Source organism: Sturnira hondurensis, unplaced genomic scaffold, assembly GCF_014824575.4.
Source record: "Sturnira hondurensis isolate 20B ecotype Veracruz unplaced genomic scaffold, ASM1482457v3 Scaffold0022566, whole genome shotgun sequence".
Taxonomy (NCBI): Eukaryota; Metazoa; Chordata; class Mammalia; order Chiroptera; family Phyllostomidae; genus Sturnira; species Sturnira hondurensis.
The window spans coordinates 7,303,783-7,320,882 of record NW_028095197.1 but is presented as its reverse complement, the minus strand read 5'-3'; the positions used below and the strand labels follow the sequence as shown (position 1 = coordinate 7,320,882).

At 52.1% G+C, this 17,100-nt stretch overlaps 2 protein-coding genes across 3 annotated transcripts in view; one reads left to right on the top strand and one right to left on the bottom strand.

Moving 5' to 3' along the window:
- The window catches only part of TMEM8B (transmembrane protein 8B), a 24,320-nt gene extending 16,810 nt beyond the window's left edge, over positions 1-7,510 (bottom strand). The window contains exons 1-3 of the mRNA XM_037036022.1: positions 6,718-7,510; positions 2,162-2,351; positions 1,588-1,795 (exon numbers count right to left, since the gene is read on the bottom strand). Coding sequence (XP_036891917.1) covers positions 1,588-1,795; positions 2,162-2,351; positions 6,718-7,507 — 1,188 coding nt within the window. The 5' untranslated portion in view covers positions 7,508-7,510. The remainder of the gene's footprint in view (positions 1-1,587; positions 1,796-2,161; positions 2,352-6,717) is intronic.
- Positions 1,028-17,100, top strand: FAM221B (family with sequence similarity 221 member B). Of its 2 annotated transcripts, none has more exons than XM_037036018.1 (8): positions 1,028-1,646; positions 7,795-8,209; positions 9,784-10,624; positions 10,771-10,914; positions 15,379-15,489; positions 15,673-15,870; positions 16,063-16,182; positions 16,356-17,100. In XM_037036018.1, exons 3-8 carry the CDS (start codon positions 9,784-9,786, stop codon positions 16,535-16,537), a joined length of 1,596 nt encoding a protein of 531 aa, XP_036891913.1. In that variant the 5' UTR covers positions 1,028-1,646; positions 7,795-8,209; the 3' UTR covers positions 16,538-17,100. The 2 variants fall into 2 exon arrangements, with proteins under 2 accessions (XP_036891913.1, XP_036891914.1); XM_037036019.1 differs by lacking the exon at positions 1,028-1,646 and adding an exon at positions 3,261-3,352.

Below are 17,100 nucleotides of genomic sequence, written 5' to 3'. Positions count from 1 at the left end.
TGCTGACTAGGGCTCCAGCTTGCGGTACCAAGTCCCCCAGGCCCCACTTGCTACATCGAGTTGCGAATGGATATGTCAGCTAAACCTGGTTCTGACCTCTCCTAACCAGGCTCCAGTCACCATAATACCAGCCAGGTCTAGGCGCCCCCCGGCGCCTCCTGATCACTCAGAAAGGTTTTGGGGTCATTACAGCAGGGCTTCAGAAGGATCTTCCCTGACAGTCCTCACAAAGAGAACCCGGGATCAGAGTTAGGATTAGGAACAGGCTCTTTGGAATTTGGCCAAAGACATAAGACATTCCTCCAAACAGAAAAATCCTAAATCAGTTCCGATGGGAATCAAGACCTACCTAGACCTCAGAGCCATTTGCAGGGGAGCTCCCAACACACTCTCACCCAGAGGGCTCCCAGACCTTGACAGGAAGTTCTCTTACACATCGCTCTCAGGAAAAGCAGGCCTGTGGCTGAGGTCTCCAGACACCACTTCAGCCCTAGTCCCCATTCTGAAAGCAGCATTGCCAGCACACTGGGCCCTGTGCGATTCTCAACTCACTCTGGCACAGTAGGAGGAAGAGAGGTGAGTCTAATGCAGTCGCAGAGCCCCTGCCCTCAAGGAACTCAGCCCAGGGCACTGTCAATGACTCGAACCTTCATCTGATTGGGAGTCTCTGTCCCTCTCAATTCTCAGCTGCCAAGCCCTGATGGCTTTCATGTTCTGCAGTATCCTGTTCTTTAAATCCTCGCTCTGCTTACTCTCGGTCCTTACCATTGGCCCGCACACACTTGGCCCTCTCACTCTTGACAAGGACCAGCTTATCACACCCTCTCTTCCCACCGACAGGAGTAAGAAAACTACAGTTCCTCTCACTACAAGTAAGAAGTCTGCCCAACACCCAGGAGTGGCAGCAGAACTCTGTGGCATTTCCTCCCCCTCCCGACCAGAACAAAAAAGCACTCTGACCTTTGAACGGACATCAGATTCTAACCACCTCTGCTCTGTGAAACCAGTGCAGATATTTGGAGGAAAGGGGGGCAACAGTCAGGATGGACACCAGTTCCCCAAAGCCTCCCCTTAACAGGAAAGGGCTACCCTACCCCAGAGTGCTCCCACACGGCCTTCCAGGGGGTGCAGGGAGCTGAAACTATGACGGAGGAGGAACGCACTCTCCTGGATGGCCTAGCAACTGGGCTGTAGCCCACAAGCCTGCAGGGCTAGCCTGGGTTTGTGCAGCAGCATTTGACTTGTCCCTAGCTGACTTCTGGTCACCTCAGTGAACTCCTGCACTTTCCCACAGGGAGGGACACTACTCAGCAATGCCAGGGCCTCTGGCTGACTGCAGACTCTGGACTCTCCCTTCAGCTTACGCAGGCCCACCATGTCCTCCCAAGGCTGCCAAACTGCCTGGTACAGATCTCAGGTTCTGGCCCACCAAGGGACCTGCTGGCCTCTAGCTAGTCTCTACCCCGACCACCATGATGCTGTTGCCCATCCTGGTACAAGCTGGTGCTCCAGGTAACCCATGGGGGGAGTTCAGCAGAGATGGAGAAGCAGCTCTGGCCCCTCGTGCCCTGGACAGTATCAACCCACCTTGACAGAGATGTGGCCGTGGGCCTGGGGAAGGTGGGCCGCCAAGAACCAGTCCCCAGGTAAAGGGCTGCTGACGTTAAAGATGCCTGAGGTGCGGTTGGGCAGGGTCCAGCTGAGGGTCAGTGAGAACACCCCAGGCACAGCCGTGTCCCCTGGGAAGTGTGTGTGCAGGGGATTGATGACAGGGGGTGCCCCAGACCGGAAATACCTGGGGACCAGAATGAGGAGAGAAGGAAAGCAGGCAATGAGGTGGGGGATGGGAAATGGGGAAAAGGGAGGAGAACTGTCATTGTCACTAGCAAACAAGTAGACCCCCTACACTGACACACGCAACAAGGCGGTGCCAGGTCCGGGTCGGCACAGACAGGGTAAAAGGTCCTCTCAGGAGCTCACACGAACAGCACTAACGAAGTCATCAGGCATCAGAGGGCTTGGCCCCCAGTCATACTTCAATCTCAACTAGGGTCAGAGGTCAGGGTTAGGAGGTCAGTTTAGATACTTATAAAGTCACACTTTAGCTGGGACAGTGGTCCAGGGTGAGAAGCGAGGCCCGGAGGTGAACTCGTACACTCACACAGTCACACTCTGGTCTGGACAGTGGTCCCCAAAGGACCCCCCCTGCTCTTTGAAGATGATGAGGTTCCAAACAGCCAGGAATGTGTCCTCAGGAACGTGGAAGTGGAAGAGTTCGGTGCTGGCAAAGGAGCGGAAAGGACTCAGCTTGCGGGGTGAGCAGGTGGAGTAATCGGTCAGGAAGAGGCCTCCTGGGAGCAGGTGAGAAAGAAAGGGGCAGGAAGGACACAGGGCATGTCCGTTAAGCGGCAGGTACACCAGTCTCAGCAACAGCACCAACTCAACAAATGCTCTTCTCTGGTTGCTCTTGCCATGGTCAGCTTTAGTCTTTACAATGACCTTGAAAAATGACCTGTTTTTATAGATAAGGAAACTGAGGCTTAAACCTGGATCTGCCTAAATCCAAGACCAGGCCCCTTTACATGACTGCACAGCTACCCCGCACTTAGGAGTCATTGTTCTCCTCTCACCAAGCCTAACAAAACAGAGGTGTGGACTGGGAGCATGCTCGCGTGTGTTGGCATGAGCTCTTAGGCCTCTGAGCAGGCTGGAACTCCACCTGTGGGGCTGGGGAGTCAGCGTGAAACTGTGTAACTTCCTTGTTTATTTTCTTCCCCTTTCTATTCCCCTGTGGTCAGGAGAAGGAAAAAAACTCAGAAGCTTCACAAAAGTTGTCTGTATACTGGCTCAGGGCAGGAGGGGGAGGGGAGAGTGTGGTGAGTCTGCAAGGGGCCTTCTTGGGTGGCAGAGGCAAGGACAGGAGCTGGCAGGCCACCACAAATGCCCCTGGGAGAGGAGAAGAGGCACCAGGCCCTCTGGGATTCAGAATGAGTAGTCTGAGGGCGCTTCCCGGAGGGAGGCCCAGGGAGGCAGTCAGCTGGGGACTTGGTGGAATCTCAAACCACTTGGGAATACTCATATTCAGAGCAGGGGGAGGGGGCTCATCTCTAAGTGAAATGCCAAGATACCCGAGCATGGCTGTTGGGAGCAGAGCCAAAGTGAACAGGAAAGTCTGGTGTCAGCAGCTAGCCAGGCAAACCCAAGGGGCTAGCACTGCTGTTAAAGCAAAAACAACCCAGTAGCTCAGCTGGATAGAAGAGAGTCCCAAGTGGCAGGCAAAGTTCTGGGGAATCTGACTGCTCTGAAGACTTAAGAGCAGCCCCAGAGAACCCAGAAGATGACCTCAGGACAGGTGAGGAGGTTAGGAAATCAGCAGCTTTTTTTGGGGGGTGGGGGGAGCGGGTAGGGGAGACTCTGAAGCAGAGTTTTCAGCCAAGTAGGAAATACCTGCGGGGCCTAACTAGTCTTACGATCCCCCTCTCTGGAAATGGGAGACACGACTCCAAAAATGAGGTATTTGAAATAACAGAGAACAAGGTATCGGAAGAGGAAGGCTGCTGAGGGAGGCAACTCAGGGTGAGGTCAGCCCCACTGGATTGCAGCCTCAAGAGTCACTCTGCAGAGAGGTGAGGGCCACTGGCCCTAGTCTGGCCTGAGTTTATCTTCAAAGGCCACACTTACACCCAAGGGCTAGTCTGTCCAGTGCAGACCACATGGTCAGTCTCACCTGTCAGCAAGGAGACCTGCCACCTTGCAGGCTGAGCACTACCCAGGAACCAGCAGCTCACAGGGCAGCCTGCAGAGAGCCGTGGCAGTGTCTCTGAGAGGAAAGAAGGGAAATGAACCAATGGATGGAGGGGACGGGTTTCCTCGGAGCTCTGGCTATGACAACTGGCAGGCAGAGAGCCAAGAGCTGAATAGCCTGGATACCACTGTCACAAGAAAGCAGAGCTCCGGAGCATGCTCAGCTGGGCTTGGGGTGCGGGAGCTTCTCCTCCCCAAAGCCAGTACCAGGATGGGTCACAGAATAAGCCATCGCTACTGTGAGGAAGAAATCTTCACTAGGCCTCCCGTGCAGACCCTCAGAGATCTGTTCCTGAAAAGCAGCTAAAAATCTTTGGGAAGCAATAGACAGACAAGCACACAGTGCTCTGTGACTCAAAGCTGTAATATGGCACGGCCTGGATACCGGGAAACTAGTTCAGCCATTACTGGGAAACTCCAGAAGGGGCCAGGGACTGTAGAGGTCTCAGGAGAGGCTGGTAGGAAAAGGGAGTGAGCAGCACGCATTCCCTTTCAGCACCAGCAGAACTGGTGATGGGGGGAACCTAGAAGTTCTAAGGGCATGTTCCAGACGGAAGGTTCCAGAAGGCATCCACAGCCCATTCACACCAAGCTTTGGTCTGGGGTTTCACCAGGGCCAATGAAGCTGTGTCCCAGAGGAAGCACGAGTAAGGCCCTAGGCAAGCTCAGATGAACCTGTCCTGGATGCCCTGGTACTTCCTTCCAGGGGAAGCTCGAGGGATTCTCTACCACCACCCGAAACACACACGCATACACATACACGGAGGCTAAGGCTGACCCTGCTGATGACAGCAGTAGATAGAACAAAAGGTCATTTCTGGAATGGCAAGGCATGCCCAGGTTGTGAAAATGCAGTCAGCTGAGCCCCGGGAAAAGACCCAAGGATTGAGGTAGGACCAGGAGACCCAGGAGATACCTTCCATTCCTGAAATAAGACTGAAGCCAACAATAAGCATTTATTGAGATCAACGGTACTGTGGTCCTCCCCTAAGTCAACAATCTCTCACCGCCCCACCCCCCAACCCCAGGTCACAGAGCACTCCTGCAGGCCAGGCCACAGCTTCCAAGGCAGTGACTCTTAGCAGCGCTCCGTTTGCCCTGCCTGCAGAGGGCCTATTCAGCACTCTCTTCTGGCCTCATTACAATTCTCCCCAAACCACCTAAACCTGCTTCTGGATAGCTATATTTTAATCCACATCTTTCAGCTGTCTACGGCTCTGTGGCTGCCAGCACCCTCCTCCCCCAGCCAGCTCCTGCTTGCTCAGTGGGCTTGTGAACAAAGAAGCCATGAACTGGGCCCAACGGTAGGCATTCCCCTCACACCACTGAAAACCTGACATGCCACCACATCTGCTAATTGCCCCATTTCCCAGAAGCAGGGACCAGCGCTGAGTCCTTCTATGGCTCCTTCCTTGAAGGAGTCAGGCTGGGGGGCAAATGGATTACTTGTATCTGTTGTGAGAGGCATCCAATGCTGCCTCCAGACACGGAGCTATGTGCTGGGAAGGTAACGCTCAGGTGATCTGTCTACAAGGGCAGGAAGAGCTGAAGGGAACATGTGTGGGCCACAACATGTACAATAATATGGGGTGCTTGGAGGACACATAGGCTCACATGCACCCCATACAACATGCATGTGCCTACACTCACTAACACACAAGCATGTACACACAGTACATACGCCCAGCATTCCCACAGATCCCTCAGGTATACACTCAGGCACCTAAGCATCCAGGTACCAGTGAACGTGGACATCTCTGCAGGAGGGGTGACCTTTGACATGCATTGATCTCCCCAAGCTTGTGCACTGAACCAAGACACCAGAGCTCACTGAAACCCAGCCCCCACCCCCAGCTACTCTGCTGTTATTGCCAAAGACTCCTTCAGGCACATGTCCACCCTGTTTAGAGTGCCACCCACCAGGGGTGGCTGAGAGCCAGCGCCAGGCAGACCACAATCATCTCCTTAGGATGCGGCCATCTTTATGGTCCATTTCCTATGGCAAGGACCACCCCTCCAACATTCCACCCATTAAGAAGTTGGACCTCTCCCTCTCCTAACCAAATCACTACCTTGCTGGACAGTGGCCCAAGGCTGACAACTGGCAAATGAGGACCAGTTTGTGGATGAAGCCCCTCCTTGCAGGCAGACAGAGGAGAGGGCAGGTTGTGCTTTGAGTCTTTGCCCACTTGGGTTTGTTTCCCTCTTTATTAAGCACGTGTTGCGGTGGGGAAAAAACACTAGTGTAGGGTAGAAATTAGGAACTCTCTCTAGCTCCAGTACTTCCATTTACAAGCTGTATGACCTTGAGCAAATTGCTCCCCTGCTGAGCCTCAGTTTCCCTGTCTGTAAAACAGCCTCTGAGTTTCAAGCCTGCTCTGAAAGTGTCAGGAGTTGTTCCTAGCCAAATCAAGCTTATTTGGAACAAAACTCATTACAGGAAGAAAATGCGTTATAATGGTGACTAACCCATATCCATCTGTTTGCTACATGTTATTTTCAAAACTGCTTTCATAAACCTATTTTAAGGCATGTCCAATATCTCAAAAGTATAGGCTAGCTCTTCCCACACTGGACTAGAGGCTGTCTGGTGTGGGGCCATGTCCTCCTACCAAACTTTATGAGCAGGAACAAGGCCTCCTTGCAAAAAAAGCAAGAGTCAAAGTGGCGTCAGATGTACACCAGGAAAGAAAACCTTGGAGTCTCTGCCCTCGGTGCTATTAAGCCACCTGTTACCTCTCTTCTGACTCTACCACTTCCTCTCAGATGTATAAGAACCCTCTCCTCCCTGTTTCTCCCCACTTCTTCCCCAGTGATTTGGTTATCAAGGTCCCACCTCCCCCAGTCGCTCCAGTCCACCCCTCCCTGCCAGAACCCCATCCCTGCCTCAGCCTTTGCTGCTTCTGCACTCACCAGCCCCTGGGCCAAGGACAGAAAACAGCAACAGCAGCAACAGGGCTGGCGGCAGCCTGAGCCCAGACCTGAGTCGAGGCTGGGAGAGGGGTAGGGTGTGAGAGAGAGGGGTGGGTAGCGGGAGAGACTTGGGTAAACACAGAGATGAGGGCAAAGGCTGAGATAATGGGTCGGGCTGAGCTGGGTACTGGGGCTTCAACAAGGACAGGGAATGGGATGCAAGGAGAGACTGTGATGGGGACTGGAGCAAGGGCAGGGTGTGGGCCCTGGGTTTAAGCAAACACTGGGGTTGGGATTGGGACAGGAGATGGCCTGGGATTTGTGTCAAGGGGTGTAACCAGGGCAGAGGCGGGGGTGGAGGCCAGGCCAGGGTCTGGGACTGGGACTGGGACTGGACGGGGGGCCTGGGTTGGGACCTGGACCTGGGCATTCGCTGGTGCTCTGGTCGGGACTGGGACCGCTTTGAGAGGCAGGGCGAGGGAGGGGCCGGAGGCCAAGGCCCGGATAGGTATAATAGGACTTGGGGCCGGGACAAGGGCTGGGCCATGGCCCGGGGCGGGGGCGGGGCCGGACAGGCCAGCGCGGGGCGCTCGCAGAGCTGACCCGCGGCTCCGCTCCCCACCCCTGGGGGGTGGCCTCCGGTATGCTCGCGGGCCTGGGGCCGGGGTCGGGCTGGCTGAGGCCGAGCCAGGGACCTGGATAGGAGTTCAGGCCTGGGCGACTCCGGGCTGCGCTGAACCGGCGATAACCAGGCCCCGCGGCGGCAGCGGCCGCCTGAGCCTGACGTCATCTTGCGCCCCGCCCCTCGGTCAGTCGGATTGGTCCCTGCTGGGCTCCGAGGGACAGGCTCCGCCCAGTCCCAGCTACTTGAGCCCCAGCCTTTCCCATCCCAAGCACCCAGTGCCCCTCAAGTCCTCACAGGCCCCAGGGACAGCCCCACAAACACCTCATGGGAACAGTACAGAGACCCTCACAAACCCAGACACCCACGGACGTCCCCGCAGATCTCCGCAAACTCTACCCAGAGACTTTCAAAAAGATTCCACAAACCCCTTTGAAAGAAGTGAACCCTTGTAGGTTCGTCCGCTCCAGGTCCAATGCAGACCCTCAGGAGACGACCACCACCCTAGAGGTGATCAGACTGCTGCTGACACTGAGACTACTAGGCGTTCCAGTTGCCCTGGTGACAGATCCCTTCTCTTCCCGCCAGGGTTCCAGAGGCTTCAATCAAGTCCCTCCATCCGCCCCTCATCCCTTCCCCTCCCAACCTCCCCCAAATCCGGCTAGAGCTCCTTTGCTCATTTCTGCAGGTGTCCCAGTCTCCTCCCCGTATTGTAGGCGTGCCGGCAAGGCCTGTCACCACGCAGCGCCCTGCAGCTGAGTTTCATCTACAACCTACAGCCTCCCCTCTCTCCGGGCTGACACTTTCCGGTCCCACCTTCAGACAAGATCCTGATATAAGGACTTGTAAAAACCAAGCCAAAGCCCAGAGGTATGTAGTTTCCTAAGCCCCCTCCTCCAAGCCCACATCCCATTTCCCTCCTAACACCTTCTGTTCCTGCCCTCAGTACAACCCCACCCCATTCTCTACTTTTCGTCCTTACCCTCTATCCCATTCTTGACCCCTGTCTCCTACTATCCTCTAGTCCTCCCTGTTCTCTACCCCACCCTGTCCCTTTTTCGTCTTCTGAAGATCTTCCTCCCCATTATCCTACCTCTTCACCTGCTTCCTGTCCCCTTGGGAAAGGCTCTGATGAGTTTAAGTGATGTAGTGAGAACCTCTGGAGCATGGTGGGGGCAAGAAGTGTGGGGGGAAAGTCAAGGCTGGAAGCCTTAGACACTGTTGCAAATGATGACAGGCCCTGAACATCAGGGCCAAGGAATTCGGCCTTAATCCTTAGACTGACTCAATGAGTATTTTAGAGCAAGGGAATACCATTGTCAGGTTTGCATTTTAGAAAGATTACAGTTGGGTCATTAAGGAGCGCTCCCTTCTTTTGGACATACTTCCAAGACAAATTCGGCATGCTCTGCTCTCCACAGCGCCCTGGACTTACCCCAGTTCCTCTGTGTTGTCGTGTTGGTTAGCCCGTCCCCTTCCCAACTTCCTTCAGCTGAGCCTAGTGCTTAGCGCAGTGTCTCAGTGAAAGTGTGGGGTTGGGCCCTTTTCAAAGTATAAATTACATAAATCAGTGAAAGAACAGGTGAGCGGATTAATACGCTGGGGAAGGCAGCAGAGGGCCACAGTCATCATACATAGTCCAGGTAGAAAATGATGAGAACTTGAACAAAATTGGAGGGAAAGGAGAGAAGCAAATGGATTAGGGGGATATTTAGAAGATAGGAAATACAGTCGTTGGTGCCTGTTTGAAGAGAAGGGCTGAGGGAAAAGAAGAAAACTAGGATAATTCCCAGAGTGAGTTCTGGTCCCTGTGGGACATCCACTTAGCCACAGGCATTTCAGCAGGCAGTTGGGTATGAGTGTGAAGTACAGGGATTAAAGAGGTCTGAGATGAGATTATGGATTTAGGGGTCATCAGCATGTATTTGGAAGTAGTTGAAGCTTTGAACATGAATGACATCATCAAAGGAAGGTGGGTGTGGTCCCTACACAAAACTAGACTGTGACCGGGGCCCTGCCATCATGGCATCCTTCTGCACCCTCAGGAGCAAACTCCCCACTTTGGCTTAGTATTCCTAGTCTGTAGAATTTCAGAGGTTGACCCCCATGGTCCTAAGGTATGCCTAGAGCCCTGCTCTTGGGCTGGCCAAGTTGCTATGTTTAGGCTCCCTCCTGGGGCATGGTCCTCTGCTACCATCTACTGATGGGATTCTGTCTGCTTCAGCCTTTCATTCTTTAAGTTCCAGCTCCGTCACAACCCATAGCAGGGTGCTGCATGAGGTCTAGGCACATCTGTGAACCTTCAGTCCTTATAGCCTAATACAGAGCTTGTCTTGCTCCCCTCTCATATCTCAGGTGCACTTACCCTAATTCCCCTCCTGCCTGTGAACCTTATGCAGACTCTCCAATCCCAGCCTAAAGCCTGTACCCTATTCTACCACTAGATGGAAGCAGACGAGGTCGCAGAAGAGCCTCACACCACCATGGACGCAGAGGAGCACCCTTCTTCAGAGGACCCCTCTGCCAGGGACTCACAGGAGCCCCCTATCTCTGAAACCCCCTTGAAGGCTTCCATCTCTGAGACCCCTTTAGAACCACTTACCTCTGAAAGTCCTTTGGAGCCTTCCACTTCCCAGAACCCTTTAGAGACTCGTACCTCAGAAACCCGCTTGGAGCCTTCCACCTCTGAGACCCCTTTAGAGCCCCACACCCCTGAATCTCATGTGATGAATTCCATTTCCCACACCCCATTGGAGACCCGTACCTCAGAAATCCTCTTGGAGCCCTCCATCTCTGAGACTGCTTTGGAGCCCCACCCCCCTGAATCTTCTGTGATGACTTCCACTTCCCACACCCTGTTAGAGACCCATACCTCAGAAACCCCCTTGGAGTCTTCTATCTCCAAGGTCTCTTTAGAACACTCTGTCCCTGAGAGCCTGTTGGAGATTCACATCTCTAAGGTCCCAGAAAAACAGCTTGCTGCTCATAATGCATCACCAGGCCACGACTCTGGGTCTCCCTCTGATACTCTGAAGGAAGGCCGCATCTCTGAGTCTCCCTCCAGTGACGTCTCCCAGACAAGAAGATCCATACAGATCCCTGAATCTGAATTCCTTCAAAAGCACTCCCTTTCAGGCCCTTCAGCCCAGGTCCGCCCGGACACATCTGGAAAGGAAAGGGAAGAAGGAGAGAATGAGGATGGGGTGGATGCCACTGACAGAGCCACTCACGTGGCTCAGCCTGGACATCACCTGGGCAAGAAGAAGGAGAAGAAAGGAGTTGGCCGTAATTGTTCCTGCCCTTTTCCCCATTCTCATCACTGTCTTTCGCCTGCCTCAGGAGAAGGGCATTGGGTTCATCTTCGACCTGCCCCCCTCTCTTAGTTTTAGGGTCTCCACTTCTCCTGGATTACTCTGCCCCTGTCTTCCCAGGTTACAGAGTCAGCCCAGTGGTCCCTACTAAGCAGGCAGAGATGGTGAAAGTGGCTAACACAGTGCACAGAGGGATGTTTGCTGCTCAGGTGAAAAATCTGTTCCAGTGGGAGAATGATGCAGCCCTGAGTGCCATCCAGACAGGTGAGACCAGGAAGCCCTTCCGAGGCTTCTGACAGGTTCAGGGCCATCCTCTGATCCATCAGTTTCTGAATACTTGTCCATTCAATGAACAGCTGCCCCTTGTGGAAATGGCAATGCCACCTGCCTGAAATCTGGAAGGGAGGCAGGAGGGTGGACCAAAGTAGGTGGTGTAGTTGCAGATGAAAATGGGGATATTCATATAAAGCCCAGTTAGGGACACGTGGCTGAACTGAAGTTGTTAAAAACACAGGCCAGTCCCAGATCTAAGACTCAGATCGCCTGCACCAAACAGACCCTAAGGAAGAGAACCTGGACAGTCTCCAAGTGATTTATTGCTCTTACATGGCAAAAGGCTTTGGTCCCCTTGGTGGGACTCCATTAAAAGGCAGTCACCCCTAAATATGAGACACATGATCACCTGGGTATCCAAAAGCTGTGAGTCTCCACTAAAGAGCAAAGTCATATGTTCTCACTCTCTCGGTTCCAACTCTCAGACTAGAATGGGTATTCTTGACAGTCCTGTTAGTGGCTTATATCCATGTCTGTAGAGAAAGGGCGTGCAGATGTACTGGGTAAACACATGCTGTCCTGTGTGAACATGTGCACCTATGTAACTGAACTTTGTGTCTATGGGGGTTACTTCAGTAAGAGGGTCACCTTGACCTGCTATGAGGATTCTGGGGTTTCTAGACCGAATCCAATATATGTCACTGCATTTATTTGGGGTTTTCATACTTCTTCCTTATGATGGGAGTAGAGGTATGTCAAAACTAGATGGGCCCAAGACATAAAGTCAACCGGGAGTTCTATGTCCTTATGTCCTCCATGGAACTCACCTTCCTCAGTCCCATGCAGGGACCTCCCTCCTCCACCTCTGGACGAGAAAGTCACAGTGAGCTATCTCATTTGTTTCTCAGTCATTGAAATTGCTTTGTTTGCTTATTTCAATGACATCTTATGCACTTTTATTCTTCTTGTGAATGTGGCGTCTGTTCAGTTCCTACATTCTTCTTCTCAGAACCTCTTGTCCACTCCCCACTCTTCAAGGCCACTGTGCTTCTTGAAGTTGGACTTCTTCATTTTCCTGTTTCAACAGGCATTTTTTTTAAGATTTTATTTATTTATCTTTAGAGGGGAAGGGAAGGAGAAAGGGAGAGAAATATCAATGTTATGGTTGCCTCTCATGTGTCCTCTGCTGGGAACTGGCCTGCAACCCAGGCACGTGCCCTGACTGGGAATCAAACCACAATCCTTTGTTTCACAGACCTGTGCTCAATCCACTGAGCTACACCAGCCAGGGTGTCAATAGGCAGGCATTTTTATACCAAAATTTAAGTGTTCTTTAATTTTGAACAAAGATATTTGGGTTTATCTTCTACTACTAGGGATCTTCTGTCCCTGGAGAGTCCATAGATGTGCTCTGTAGAGAAATATGACATGTAAGCTTTTCCCTTTTTCATTCAATATCCATCGAACACAGCAATGTGCCAGGCTCAATGCCAGTTATGGAGGTTGTGATACTGACGGGGTTTCCAAGAAAAAAAGAAAAATCCCTCAGATAACTGACACTTTAATGAGAGACACCAATAAGGAAAAGGAAAAGGGAAATAATACTTCATTCTAAGAATTGCTATAACTGAGCTCAGCCCCGAGTGCTGGACGAACAGAGGAAAGGGGCGGGTGCCCAACTGTGGGAGCTGGGGGAATAAACCTTAGAAGGGATGACTTCTCAGCTGAGATCTGTAGATGAGTAAGAAGAGGCAGCCAGGTAAACAACGGGGTATGGTGAGTTACGGCGGGGCAAGGTCCCAGTACGAAACGAAGCAACGCCGTGTGCTTGCTGCATGGGGTGTCAGGCAGACAGCGCAGCTCATCTCTGCGAGGGCGGAGTTGCACAGGCATTTCCGTGCCATACTCAGGAGCTGGGATTATATTCTGAGAGCAAGGAGCTGGGATTATATTCTGAGAGCAACGGAGAGTCCCTGAAAGATTGTAAATGTGACAATAACATGAAAAGATTTGCATTTTTGTAAGATCGCTCTGGCAGTAGGATAGACTTGAGAAAGATAAAAACTGGAGACAGGAAGAATACATTGTGGGGCACCGGTAATAATCCAGGTAAGGAATAGATGGGTGGAGGTGGAAAGGAGTAGACAGGCTCAAGAAATGCTAAGAAGGTAAAACTGACCTTTGGATCATTGGATGCATAGAATAAGGAGGAGGGACATACCTGGAATGACGCCTAGGTATTGGCTTAAGTAACTGATTGGGTAATGGTGCCATTAACTGAATGTCTAAGACAGAGCAGATGCTTGCTCAGTATGCGTTGGATGAACAGAGGACAAAGGATGAGGGCCAGGTTTGGAAGGAATGACTGGATATAACACATTTAAAGTGCTTGTGGAACATGCTGGTGGAAGAGTCTAGTAGACAGCTGGCTACATGGGTCTGAAGCTCAGGAGAGAGGTCTGGGCTGGAGACATCCTTCACGTAAAAACAGATGTATCTTGTATGGAGACATTCCAAGCACAAAGAGATGTCAACATGCAAATGTGATCATGCAATTATGTGACCAGGAATCAAAATGGCATCCCAGATAATGTCTCCTCCCTGCCACTCCTTGTCCACTCGAAACAGGAAGAGGATTTGGAATCAGGGCACGAGTAGAGGCCACCATTCTAGAATACATAGCCAGACATCAACTGTCCCACTTAAAGGGAATGGACACCTGTAATCGAGTCTGAGGTGTAGCTTGCCAATCTCCTTGCTCAAACTTCAGTCTTCCTCATCTGAAAGCTCAGCACAGGCTCCCACATCAGTGCTTGGACTTGAGCCTCCCGGGATCCCAGACTAGGCTTTGAGCTCTGGGCACTAACCCCTGTTCACCTCCACATCCCACCTGCTCATCCGTGAGTTCAGAATTCCTCTAGTAGAATGCTGGCCCCCACCCACTGCCATTGTGACTCTACCTACACCCCACCCTTTAAACCAGACTCCCTGGTGCAATGGGGCACTGGCACTGTGGGCCGTCGGCATCAAGACAGAAGCAGCAAAGCCAAAAGCCACGCCTGGACAGACTCTAGACCCTGAGAGACCATGGGTAATATAAGAAAACCTAACCTGACAATTAGACACACAATTGTGGACTATGGCCCCGGACAGAATCAAAGACCAGAGGATGTAAGCCTTTCATATCCTCCCCAATGGAACTTCGGGGTTCTGCCTGGTCTGCTGAAGGAATTTGCTCATTCACTTACCTGGTCAGGCAGTCCGTGTTCTCTGAGCACCTATTTTGTGCCAGGCCTTGTGCTAGGATTAGAGATACAGACGAAAAGACAGACACTTCCTTGGAGGAACTCACAGTCTAACAGCAATACAAGTGAAAAAAGTGAACAGTTCAGAAACTGTGATAAGGGTCGCACAAGGGGCCATGGAAGGCAAGAAGAGGAGTCCATAGACTGAGGAAGTCAGGGACACTTCTTGGTGGAGGTGACACTTCATTGGAATAAGTCCTGCCACATGGGATTCACACAGGATTCTTGGCTAGAAGTTGGGGTACTCTTAGGTTTCATGGAAGATGGGAAAATCTGAGTGGGGGTTACTCTCTGGTTCTCCTCCCATATTTACATAGCAGCACCACCCTTGTCTCCTGGTGAGACTGAGTGTCAGCCAGGCATTTTCAGATCCCACTACTAAAACCAGGGTCTAAAGGGGCCTCTTGCTAGTGCCTAAGCTCAGGAATGTGTCTTAGGCTCATCTTCCTTCCCATGCCTCATAAGCTGATATTTTTTGGTCTCAAACACTCATGACTTCCAGCCCACCTTTTTCTCCTGACCCTTGGAAAGCCCTAAGCAGCCCTTCTCAAGGTCATAGAGGGCATTAGTCCAATTGTACCAGGAAAATATGAAGCTGCCGACCTGAAAAAAGTGAGGGAAACCCTCCTTTTGGCTCCAGGGCTGCCAACATCCTCTTCCTCTTCAGGTCCCTCCAACAATCTCGCTCCTTCATAGCCAGGCTCCACCATCTCCTCCACACTTGGCCAATCAACTTTCTTCCCTCACTCAGACACTTCAAAGAAACCAAGCAAAGTTGGGCTCTAAGGCAGGGAGGGGAGATGAGAACCCCACAGTCACAGAGAACTCACTGAGATTCATGTTCATCTTTAAGCAAAATTTTACTTATAATCTTCCTGCTCAGAAACTGAAGACGCAGTCTTCATCATCTCTGACAGGCTGACAAAGTTGGAGTGGACCCTAGAGTGGGAAGGAAACCAAAACACTTGTGATGAGAAAACCCTGAGGAAAAAAATCGAAAGGGGTAGGGATGAGGACTCATGGGTGGAGAAAGATACACCTCAGGGGGAAAGGTGAGGCACCCCCACCAGGGGATATGTGAGAACACGTTGGAGAGCTTAGGCTATTTTTCCTTCTCATTTGTCCTAATACTCAATCCCACCACACCCAGGTCTCTACATTGGCTGGCGTTGCCCCCATTATCTATGGGACTGTTTCCGGATTGGGGATGAGTCCAAGTGCTTTTGTGGACACTTGTTGAGAGAGCACCAGATCGTGTCAGGTAGGGAGAACTGAGTTATCCCTCAAAGACCCTGGTGGTGAGGAGGGATAACTGCACTCTGTCGTGGTTTGGGATGTATGAGAGAAAGTGTGTGTGTGTTAATATGGGGGAGGGGTTTGGCATGGGAAGGCCAGGCCCTACCAGGTGCTGGTCTAGCCCTACCACCCATCCTCATTCCCACAGACATATCTGTGCCCTGCAATGTGAACCAGTGCCGCTGCCTCATGTTCTGCTTTATCCCATCACACCCAGAGGAGGTGGGTCAGTTCTGGCTCAGGAGACGAGCCACCTTTGACCCCAAGGCGTGGAGAGCCCAATGTCGCTGCAAACATAACCATGAAGACCATGCAGCTACTGGGTCCCATCCCTGCAGGGTCAAAGGTACCTTCAAAAACAAGGGGAGTACAGAGATGGGCATGAGTGGGGATAGGATGCATATGACTTGGGGATAAGGATACGGGAGCTGGTAGAAGAGACTTGGTTTTGTGGCTGGTGAGGAAGAGATGAGAATGTAGTCAGTCTGTGGGGAAGCCCCAATTCCCTATACTTATCTTGGCTGTCCTCTTGCCCTAGGCTGTTACTGCAACTGCTTTGAGTCTAATTTCCTGTGTGCAGCCTGTGACCGGCGCTGGGAGGAACACCAGACTTTCTTTGAGACTGAAGAAACCCGGCGACGAGGAGGGAGGCCTCACGGTGAGGGGGGCAACCTGGGACAAGGAGTCATTCCAGAGTCTGTGGTCAGAAAATCAGGCAGAAAGGCGCTCCCATCCTCAACCATCCCACCCAGGACCACCTTGCCCCCTAACCCCTCACCCCTTACCCCTCACCCCCTGCATCCCATACCTGCATTGGTTTCCCCCCACTAGGAGCAGACTATGAGCCTTTTGCAGAGATTCCTACCCTCCAAGAAACCACCATCAGCAACTCTGACTTCGAGGTCCTACAGAGGCAGGGGCCTTCTGGCCATCCCAGCTCCCACCCTAGTCCCCCTGGTTTTCCTGGCCCACTCAGCCTCCGACCTGGCCCTACTTCTAACCGCCATACCTGACCCTTTCACCTCTGCTCTTCCCTCCTCCAGGGACAGGCACTGTCAACACCTGACACAGGCCTCTGTGAGCCTGGCCCAGATCAGCAATAAAGGGGAAGCTGCTGGAATCTGATCTGGCTCTGTATGGGATAGGGATAGCTAGAGCCTGGCCCATGGATAGACATTCTAAGACCTTAGAGTCAGCACCTATTGGGGGTAATGGAAGCTACACACACTAGAGAGGCTGAACCTGGACACCTGTCTTCACCACACCCACATTTAATCTGCTAGCCCAGGCATCAAAGGAGAGAGTGGCTTCCAGGAAGCCAGGGAGGGAGGGAGGGGTTTTCTAGAAGGATAGAGTGAGCAGCGATGTTAGGTGCAGCTGTGCTCTCCAGTAAGATAAAGACTGAAAAGTGTCCACTGGATTTTGCAATTAGAAGTGTAGTTTCAATGGTGCAGTGGAGGCAGTAGAAGTTTAAGAAACTTGAATGAAAAGAGGAGAGAAGTCAACAATATCCAGAGGGAGATGTGGAGTTGAGGAAGCAGTTTTTAGGAAGGAAAAAGGGAAGAGGCCAGTAGGT

What these genes read in the sequence shown, in the direction of transcription:
- FAM221B (XM_037036018.1), top strand. Translation starts at nt 9,784, where the DNA reads ATGGAAGCAGACGAGGTCGCAGAAGAGCCTCACACCACCATGGACGCA. An exon ending in GGAGAAGAAAGGAGTTGGCC is followed by an intron (nt 10,625 to 10,770) that starts GTAATTGTTCCT and finishes CTGTCTTCCCAG; the next exon opens with GTTACAGAGTCAGCCCAGTG. An exon ending in CCTGAGTGCCATCCAGACAG is followed by an intron (nt 10,915 to 15,378) that starts GTGAGACCAGGA and finishes CACCACACCCAG; the next exon opens with GTCTCTACATTGGCTGGCGT.